Source organism: Mastomys coucha, chromosome X, assembly GCF_008632895.1.
Source record: "Mastomys coucha isolate ucsf_1 chromosome X, UCSF_Mcou_1, whole genome shotgun sequence".
In the NCBI taxonomy this organism is placed as follows: domain Eukaryota; kingdom Metazoa; phylum Chordata; class Mammalia; order Rodentia; family Muridae; genus Mastomys; species Mastomys coucha.
The window spans coordinates 134625748-134636531 of NC_045030.1; the positions used below are offsets into that span (position 1 = coordinate 134625748).

A 10784-nucleotide genomic window follows, 5' to 3' on the forward strand; every position below is an offset into this window, starting at 1 on the left:
TGTGTGTGTGTAGGATATGTGATCAGCCATGCAGGTGCATAGGATATGGCATCAGATCTCTAGAGCTAGAGTTATAGGTCATTGTAAGGTTGGCAGTCTCTGTACTTATGTGAGTAATAGGAACTAAGTTCTGGTCCTTGGAAGAATGTTATGCTATCTTAACTACTGAGTTCTCTCTCTCTAGCTTCTATCATTGTTTTGTTCCATTCTCTCATGTTGAGTTGTCATTATATTTATTTTTATTTACTGATTTTCCCAGATCTCTAAAATTGTTACTTCAGAAGAATTTTAGGAAGTTCCATCTATTTCCTCTTCATGTAGTTCTTTCAGATTTTTCCCATTTATAGTAATAATAGGTTATTCAATATTGTCTCATTTGTTTTGGAGGTTTTGGCTTTTTTACATTTATTTATTGATTTGGTGTGTGTGTGTGTATGTGTGTGTGTGTGTGTGTGTGCGTATATCAAGGGAAAACCAGGGGTCATTAATTCTTCACCATGTGGGGTTTGAGAATCAAATTTGGGTTATCAGGCTTGATGGCAAGCCTTTTTAGCCAGTGAACTATCTCACCAGCTTTGGTCATGTTTTCTTTCCAGTTTTTGGTTTTGTTTAGATTTTAGTTTCACAGCTCTTAATTATCTTCATGATTCATTTTTCTGGTTTGTTTTTATGCTGTTACTATACATAAGAAAATAAGATTTTTTTTCATTTTAAGAGTTACCTTATTTCTCCAGAAATTGACCATTGTTTCACCCATATACATTTTTATGTGAAGTATTTTTTTCTTATTAATATTTGGTACTGACAATGAACTCAGGGTAACACATGTACATACCTTTTCTCCTGAGTTATATAATCAATTCCTATGGCTGTAGGTTCTTGGCCACATTTATTAAATCAATTTTAAAGAAGTTTTCTACTTATTTTAACATTCTAATAATTCAGGAGTCTTGTTCTGCAGTTTGCTCTTCTCTGCTGTTCAAGATCATATTCCTTCATATGAGGTATCACTTGTTGTGCCTTGTCTTAGCTACTTTTCTATTGATGTGATAAAGTGTCATGACCAAGGCACCTTATAATAGTGTCTGAGAGTTGCAGAGGGTTACAGTTCATGACCATCATAGTTGATAGCATGGGAGCAGGCAAGCATCAGTAGCAGAGAGCTTACATCTTGAGACACAGTTACGATGCACAGAGAGCTAACTGGGATGGATGTAGTGTTTTAAACCTCAAAGCCTTCCTTCAATGACACATCTCATCTAACAAGGCCACATTAGAAGTAATCATTCGAAAATACTTCCATCAACTGGAGGCTATGCTCATCCAAACCATCACATGCACTGAATGTTATAAACGGTATATATAGGGATTCCAGATTCTGTCAAATTTCTTTATAAAAATGTTGACTATTCTATCAGGTCATTCATTCCCTGAGAATCAACTTGATCTTACATTGATGGGATGTAGGCTTTATTACAATGGGGAATTTCCATTGCCTTAACTGTATCTCCTAGACCTCGTATATGAGCTTTTCTTTTAATCTGTGGTTGTTCTGCAGTTATTTCCTTTGAAATTTTTTATGTAATGTTTTCATCTATTAAAATATATTGTCAGTAAAGTTTCTTGGCTGTCATTCACTAGAAATTTTTTATTGTCCCTTTATTATTCAATTATATCATTGGTTTCTAAGATGCCTTCCTCCATGAACATGTGCAGTTCCTTGTTGTTAAATCAAAGATTCATCTAGGTACTGATGTGGGATGACTTTGCAAATAGACAACTCTAAACCAATTCATTTTAATATATAAAAACATTCTCTGTGTGTATCATATAATAATGTAAGGTCTTTAGATTTCTTTCTTCTTGTATGTGATATTTTTGACTGCATATAGTCATATGAACTAAATATGTTACTTGTACTTGTTCAAGTTAGGAAAGGTCATCAGATACTCTGAAACTGGAGTTATGGATGGCTGTGTGCCAACATGTGAATGCTAGAAATCAAAACCAGGTCCTCTACAAGAGCAACCACTACTCTCAACTGCTGAGCCATTTCTCTAGCCCCCAAATACACTCTTTAAAAGCAGAGCATTTTCCACAATTCATAGCATAAGTCAAATCAGAGAGAGTCAAAATGTAAGAGATTCAACATAAGACAGGATCTGCCTTACTCAGATGGAAAAGATGCATAGGGTGGAAATGTGTGGAGCCTAATAAACGGAATGATTTTCAACAAAATGTCTCCAAAGAAATGGAAACTTTAGTTCTATGATCGCAAGACACCAAACTTGGCCAGTAATTTGAGTAGGCTTGAATTTTATCTTTCTTCAAAGTTTCCAACTAAACCTAACCACAAAGATACCTTAGTTTGTCTATCTAAATCACTAAACAGAAGACTTGCCTGAGCTGTACCTGCATTATTGTCTATTGACACTAATGATTGATGACATTGTTTTGGTATAATCTCTTGCAAAACAATAGAAAATTAATATACTGCTCTTCTAGCTATACTTCAATATTTCTCCACTCCCAATACTGACTGCTAGTGTTCGCTTTTATATGGTTTTGAGAGCTTTTTGTTAATAATTTGATTTTTAAATTCTAATTGTGATAGCAAAAGAGACCCTTGTATGCTTATACCATCTTAGATGGTCTCTAGTATTTAAGGGTATATTTAATGAAATGTTTGTACTGACTGTTCATTGAAAACAATATAACTTTCTGTAAGAAAATTTAAATAACTCATATTATAGAAATTTTTAAAATTTGAGTTGTCACAAGAGTGGCCCATCAATTCAAAGTGATTCCAGTTCATCTCTCAGGGGTTAAGAGCACTGATTACCCTTGCAGCAGACCCAAGTCATCATTTAGCACCTGCATATTGGCTGATAACCATCTGTTACTCTAGTTTCAGGCCATTTGACTTTCTAGGGCAACAGACATTCATGTGGTACATATATATACAAAACATTCATACATAAAATAAGTCAAAAATAGAGAAATAAAACATTTAATAAAACTAATTCCAAAGTGGAAAGTGTGTTGAATATGCAAAATAGTATTGGGGAAAAAACCTTAATTGAAAAAGCTTTGTTGTGTAGTAATTAGGTGGTATAGTACTTATAATGATTAGTAAGTATATTAATATAAGGGAACATAGAAAAAGAGCCACGTTATACAATAAAGTGACCTGAATAAAGTTTCTTTTCAAGTGCAATATAGAAAGTAAAGGCTATTCAATGAAGGTTGCATGGTGTTTTGGCTGTGAACTGATCCTTAAATAGCTGAGCCATCTTTCTGGTCATCAACGAAGTTTTCTTAAAATACAAAACACAACAAATTCAAAAGAAAATAATTGAAAGATTTAATTTAAGCAAAATTTAAAATTCTGCTCATCAAAGCAAGGTTTTATGAAAATAAATAGGAAAGGTAAAGATTAAAACCTATTGACATATGGGACAGACTGAAATCTGGCAACTATAAATAACTTCTGTACTTCAGAAATACAATCTAATTTTTGAAAATGAGAAATTTTGAACTGACATTTCACAAAATAATATATGCTGATGGCTGGTCAGTACATGAAAAGGTGACTAACGTCATTAACCATGGAAAAAACACATTAAAATCACATGGCCAACATTGTGGCTGGTTTGTTTTTTTTTCTAGTTGTAATTTTTTTTAAAATTAATCATTCCATTCATTTATGTCTCAAATGATATCCTACTTCCTGGTTGTGCTTCTACAAACCCCTATCCCTTCTGTCCTCTCCTACCTCTCCTTTGCCTCTATGAGGGTGCTCCCTCACCCACCCACCCTCTTCCACCCCACTACTCCAGGATCCCCCTATGCTGGGGCATCAAACCTCCACAGAACCAAGGGCCTCTCCTCCCATTGATGACAGACACGGACATCCTCTGCTATATATGTATCTGGAGCCGTGGGTCTCTCTATGTACACTCCATGGTTGGTGGTCTAGTCCCTGGGAGCTCTGGGTGGTCCAGCCAGACTACATTGTTCTTCCTATGGGGTAGCAATGCCCCTCTGATCCTCCAGTCCTTCTGCCAGTTTCCCCACTCGAATCCCTGAGCTCAGTCTGATGGTTGGCTCCAAGCATCTGCATCTACATTGGTCAGGTGCTGGCAGAACCTTCCAGGGAACTGGTGTTTTTTTTTTTAAAACAACAGTTTTATATGTTGATATTACAACATACACTGTGCATAGATCTGGAACAACTAGTTATCTCATATATTGATGTTTTAAAGCTGAAATAGCTTCTCGCTATTGTTTTAATAAAACATAAAACAAATCCTAGTCTGACCTAGAAATTCCACTCTTGGCCATTTACTCAAGATAAAGGCATATATTTCCACAAAAAAACCATGCAAAATGTCCATAACCACTCTATTCATTATACCTAAGATACCTGGCAACAAAATCAGGCCTAGCAAGAGATACTGGATTTAAAACCAAGTGTTGAATCTCATACTAAAAATTGTATTACCAGTACAGTATCACTGAAATTATCTTTATATTTATAAATATATAATGATATCAACTCTTGTCAAATTAATTTGAAATTATCCAGCAATCATCAACATGTTTGGATTAACTTTTAGTCTTTATTATTTCAATGCTAATTCTCTAAATTTAAGCTTCATTTATAGCTCATAAAGGAATGTCTTTTTTTTTTTAATTCTTTAACTAAGGTTTTCATTCTAGGAACACCAGGGCTTCCTGGAACAAAAGGTATGAATGGTCGTCCTGGTAACCCCGGCCTTCCAGGAGAACCTGGTCCCATAGGTAAGCATGAAGAAAGACAGTGTTGCTGTTCTGTAAGACTAAAACTTTTCATTGTTATGTGCTGCTCCTGCTGGGAAGAAGAAACACAGTGCTCATTCACTTAGCACTTCATATTGGACAGGAACGGAATAAATTTCATTTTAAAATTACCAAAATGGATCTCTAGTAGGCATTATTGTTCCCAGCTCACGTTTTCTAGGGAGAGTAATTCTCTCTGTGAAGGCTAAGTTGTAGCAATATTTTTTGTTTATTGACTTTTAAAATAATTCCTGTCTTGGCCCTTACCTGTAAAGTACCTCATCCCTCCTTAATACCTTTCCTCTTGAATATTCTGAAGTTAAACTAAAATGAGTTATTGTTATTTATGCTCTTCATTAACTTGGCTCATTCTTTGTTCTATACAATATCCTAATTTAGAGGAACATTTCAGAAGCACTTGTTACATTGGGGTTTGAAATTTCTGTTTGTTTTTAATTATGGGAGGGGATGTATTGTGCATGGAGGCTACATGTGCCAATCTGCTGGAGCTGAACTCAGATCCTGTGGAAGAACTGCAAGGGCTCTTAACAACTGAGCCATCTCTTCAGCCTGCTTTGTTACTTTTAGAGAGAATGGTTTGGTGCTTTAACAGGAAGACTGGCAAAGGCTGTAGGAGGAAGCTGAAAGGATCCGTGTAACCTGCAGTGCTGTTCTTTAGGTGCTGGAGGGCGGCCTGGACCACCAGGACCTCCTGGTGAAAAAGGCAAGCCAGGTCAAGATGGCATTCCTGGACCAGCAGGACAAAAGGGAGAACCAGGTACTATAATTTTTGTCTCTTTGTTTGTTTCAAAAGGAGAACCCGGTACTATAATTTTTGTCTCTTTGTTTCATTTTCTTTTTAATTTTCTAATTTCCTCATGGCCTTCTTTGAATGGTCCTTTTCCAGCTACAGTAAAACTGTCTTCCTTATAATCTTCCAAGGTCCCACACAGTTCCCCCTTCCTAATTAACTTCTTCCTTGGCATCTTGAAGATAGTAGCTCATGTTTGTTGAACAAATTGCTTTTGTCTGAAGAAAAAGATTCTTTATATTGTTCACTTCCATTTACAAGAACTGGCCTGGCCATTTTCAAGTGTTTCTTTCATTGTCCAACCTGTACTTTACTTATGTATTTTTATCTAAGTGTACAAAGTATCTCTGAAGGTCATCACATATACAGTGTGTGTATGCATATGTGTGTGTTTCTTCTTTTCAAAATGACTGCAGATTGATTAAAGGCTATCAGTCTTGGTGGAAAGCACCTTTACCCACTGAACCATCCTACCAGCTCTGTAGTTTCCTTTCAAGAACAATTGACAAATATCAAGTATATCATGACAACATAAAGAATAATCCTATGCCAATCTCCAAAAAGTTTGTTTTCTATGTGTATGAGTGATTTGCCTTCATGTATGTATATACACCATGAGCTTGCCTGGTGAACTCAGAGGCCAGAAGAAGGTGTAAGATCCCCTTGAACCAGAGTTATAGATGGCTCTGAGGCACCTTGTGGGATTAGGGGAGTTAAACCTCTGCAAGAGCAGCTGAGCTGAAACTCTGGTCCCTATAGTTTCCTTATGTTGAAACTGTTCTATGTTAGAAGTCAGTCTTTTGGGGAAGAACATTAACTTAGTGGCAATGCATGTTCCTAGAATGTGCAAGCCCTAGGTTTGTCCAAGAAAAGAAGAGTTGGGGAGGACAGAAAAAAATGGATGGAGTGAGAACAGGGTTAAGGAGAGAGGGGACTAAAAATGTCAATCTTCAGCATATTTGATATAATATATAACACTTATTAGAAGAAACCTCAACAATCAGCTATTATATATTTGAGCTTTTTTTTTTCACCTTAACAGGTCAACCAGGCTTTGGAATCCCGGGACCTCCTGGACTCCCAGGACTTTCTGGTAAACCTTATCAAAACAAGTTATATTCACCTGCAAAATGAAAATATTCTTCAGTCCATTTATCTCTCCAACTCTACCATTTACTACTATAAAATACATCTGAATTTTTTTAAAAAACATAAAGCTCAACCTACTTTTATGGTAGTTCTTATTCCTAGAAAATGGCCTATGTTAGTAAGAAAAGACATCCTTATAGAAAATTCAATAAATAGCCTTTCATTCCTATCGTAAATACTAAGGACATGGTACAGGAAAGAGGAGAAAATTGCAGGAACCTTAGAAGCATTCATTTGACAAGAAAATTTCTTCTGCAAAAGCAGTATCAGAGTAACATATGAGCCACTTCTGTAGAAATACATACCGAGAGTAAGAATGTTTTTTGAAAACTCATCTAAAAGCTACACATGATGACATACACCTGAGGGTGAAGCAAGAGCTTATGTAGTCTATGCCTTCCTGGGCCTGGACTATCCAGAGTTCCCAGGTGAGAGGGGGGAATTATGTGTGGATACATATCCATCTTTCCTCTTTAGTATGTAATCTTAAAATAAGTTCTAAACACTAAACACAAATCTGAATAATTACAGATATTCATGTTGATACCTTGAAATGATTATTGGCAATTCTATAGAAGCTTTTCTTAAACTAAAATTCTATCTCCTAAAATTTCCAATATCCTTTTCATGAAAGTTTAATGTACCATTGTTTTATGGTTCATAAGTATTAGTGTTTTATAATAAAATGTCAAGAACAGCCAGGCAGTGGTGGCACATGCCTTTAATCCCAGCACTTGGGAGGCAGAGGCAGGTGGATTTCTGAGTTCAAGGCCAGCCTGGTCTTCAGAGCTACACAGAGAAACCCTGTCTCAAAAAAAAAAAATGTCAAGAACAGTTTTCTAGATTTTGATTATAAACTTTTAATATCACGGTTTGAATATAATAGCAGCCATTGAATTTCATTAGTCTTAAAATTAGACCCAAGGCTTTGATAGTTGTCTTCATCCATCTTAAACCCATTCTTGAAGATATTTTCATACATTTTATATTTGGTCTATCTTTTTTTCCTCATAACTTCTGGTCATGTTATCATTGCTCTGTGTCCTAATACTAAGGATGCCAGTGTTATTTTGTCTCCATTGCCAATAATTACTTCTGGTGACAGATAACAAGTTTTTAATAAAGAGAATAGATTTCGCAAGTGTTTGAAGTAAATTTACCCTAGTGAATTTCATTAGCTTATCACGTAGCTTTAGGCTTATAGGTGAGCTTATAACTCAGAATTCAGTATTATTGAATGTATCCCTAATTTCACTTTACTTCTACAGGTCAAAAGGGTGATGGAGGATCACCTGGACTTCCAGGAAATCCTGGCCTTCCAGGTTCAAAGGGTGAACCAGGCTTTCAGGGATTCCCTGGTATGCCAGGTCCCCCAGGTCTTCCTGGTTCTCCTGGTCCAGCTTTGGAAGGTCCCAAAGGAGACCCAGGGCCTCAAGGCCCTCCAGGGAGACCAGGTATGATCATGTGTGGTATGAGAAATGCTCTGTTTAAAGTTCAGTTAGTTCATTTTGCTGGCAGGTTATTCAGTCTTTAAGGTTTTAGAATTTGTCACAGGAGAACTTCTTTTAAGAAAATAGCTTGGTTCATACCTAGCTTGTTGCAATATCTAGGTTCTTTTCAGTAGTGCTTATATTATTTACCTAAAATTCATCTTGAATGGTAAAAAGGGAAGATGGTGAGGTTTTGTTAGCATTGTTATTAAAGATAACCTGGCATCAAAATGCAACCTGCACCTTTGTAATGTCTGCTTCTCAGCATGTCACCACAGAAATCATTCTAGTGATCACCAAATACATGCTTGTGTGCCATATCAGAAGCTGTTGCTATGGTTCTGTCACATGATCAGCAAATGTCACCAAGCACAGTAAAAACCTTGATCTCTAGGAACTAGGCAATCACATTTATCTTCAGCATCACAGCATGGTCAAATTGACTCATAATCTCTTCATACCTCATGTCTGTCCCTCCTCTTTCCTGTGCTCACTCTTCAGTAGATCAATTTTGCATCCACAGTTCACGTTCTCATTTTGTGTCTCTGCTGTGTCATTCCATTCTACTAATTGGGAAATGCTCATTCTCACCCCAGGTTAATGTGGCTGAGCTCAATCACCGTTGATAGCTTATTCAAACATTTGAGGTACTTAATATTTAATTTTTGGATAACTGAAAATTTTGCCTTTATTATTTTTTAAAGAAGAGAAATTTGAGATAGAAAGAAGCAAAACAATTGTCTTTTCATTGTTCAAATATTCTTAATTCATATCTAATGTGTACCATAAAACTGAAACATATTTATATTGCAAGAATTGTACTTGATTTTACTAATATGTGCCCTAAAACATGAATTAAACAGTATAACATATTGAATTCAGGGCACCATTTTCAAAGTCAGCTGTAATGTGATCTGACTTGACTGTTTCTGAAGGGTGTTACTTTTTTCCTTTGTTTACCACTGAAGAAAACCAGAGAAAAAATTCTCAGCCACATTAACTGTCTCACATACAATATAAAAACCTGAAACCAGTATCTTGCTTTGTTTGCCTGTCACAATTCAAATAAACCAAACTATTATCCTTTTATATTCTAATTAGCGCTGCAGTTATTTGTAACTAGGAATGGAGCTCTCAGTTGAACATTTCTATAAAAATAATAACAGAAAATCAGTAGTCACAAATGTGCTTTTGCAATCACTGTTTTTAAAGACTAATCAAAGTACTTCAAAGAAGAATACACATCTAATGAATGTTTGATTTCTTGATTTGTTTATAGACTACAGATCTAAAATAAAGTGTTAAATCATTTTCTCTTAGAATTGAATGTTCTGAATTTGAGCTCATAACAATGAGCATCATAAAAATGACTTTTTTGAACTTTCCAACTATAGTACGTGTACAGTTTTTATTTTAACATTAATGCTAAATAGAGATAGTTTGGTTTATACAAGATGCATTAATATGGACTTCTAGAGAGTTCCATTATTAAATTCAACTTTAACTTGAGCGTATTTAGTATAATGCTGTAGTTTCTTGATGTTTCTAACAGTTTTGATATTTTCCTTTTTGTTAACGATGACATTGGGCCTTGGTGAACTTCCATCCCTACCCAGGTCCTCCAGGTTAGCTCCTTAACTCCAACGTAGTAACTGCATGAAATTTGAAGTTTTACCTATGTATTTATGAACTTATATTATATATGTGAATATACACATATGTGCTTGTTTATATATATATATATATATGTATATTTGCATGTGTAATGCTTTCAAGTTTCTAAATATATTTTAAGAGCATATGCCAATTCAGTCTTTAAATGGTGGCCTGGACCTAAGTTGTCAGAAAATTGTAGTGCCAAGTATTTCTCTTGGAATAGTTCCACATTATCCAATTATGGAGATGAACTAAATTAAATACTTCAAAATTCATATTCCTGTGTCATTTTTAATTGAAATTTTATAGTACTCAATTTTGTCAAAGTATACATTTCTTTTGTTAGAAAGCATTTTTTACTATTGCCTTATAAACTTTTAGTGCAATGAAATTAAACTCATTCCAAAAAGCATTTTAATAATAATAATATGGATTATCAAGTCATGTGTATGGTGCAATCCTTTATTTGCTAGATAAACACACGTGCGTGCACACACACACACACATACATACACACACACACCTCTATAAGGCTTTCAAACATTTTGGCTTGTCACATATTTTCAAGGATTTACACATTTTTTTAACTTCTGAGCACATTTGTGTGTCTGTATATGGGCTGCAGGTGCCCACTAATATCAGAGGCATAAAAGACTCACTTGGAGCTGATATCACAAACAGTTGTGAGCTATCTAAAATGGGTGCGGAGAACTGAACTTGGGCCCTTTTCAAGAGCAATGTGTACTCTTAACCATTGAGCCATCTCTCCAGGTCGTTTGTCACATAATTTTTAAATTGCTTTGCTGCGAAGAACTAAAAAGCATAAAGGAAAAAATATAACTTAGTATAACCAGCAT

General features: G+C 35.4%; 1 protein-coding gene across 1 annotated transcript in view; it reads left to right on the forward strand.

Moving 5' to 3' along the window:
- The window catches only part of Col4a5 (collagen type IV alpha 5 chain), a 186436-nt gene that overhangs the window by 144433 nt on the left and 31219 nt on the right, over positions 1-10784 (forward strand). Inside the window, exons 37-41 of the mRNA XM_031377745.1 lie at positions 4723-4803; positions 5501-5599; positions 6675-6725; positions 8050-8235; positions 9888-9896. Coding sequence (XP_031233605.1) covers positions 4723-4803; positions 5501-5599; positions 6675-6725; positions 8050-8235; positions 9888-9896 — 426 coding nt within the window. The remainder of the gene's footprint in view (positions 1-4722; positions 4804-5500; positions 5600-6674; positions 6726-8049; positions 8236-9887; positions 9897-10784) is intronic.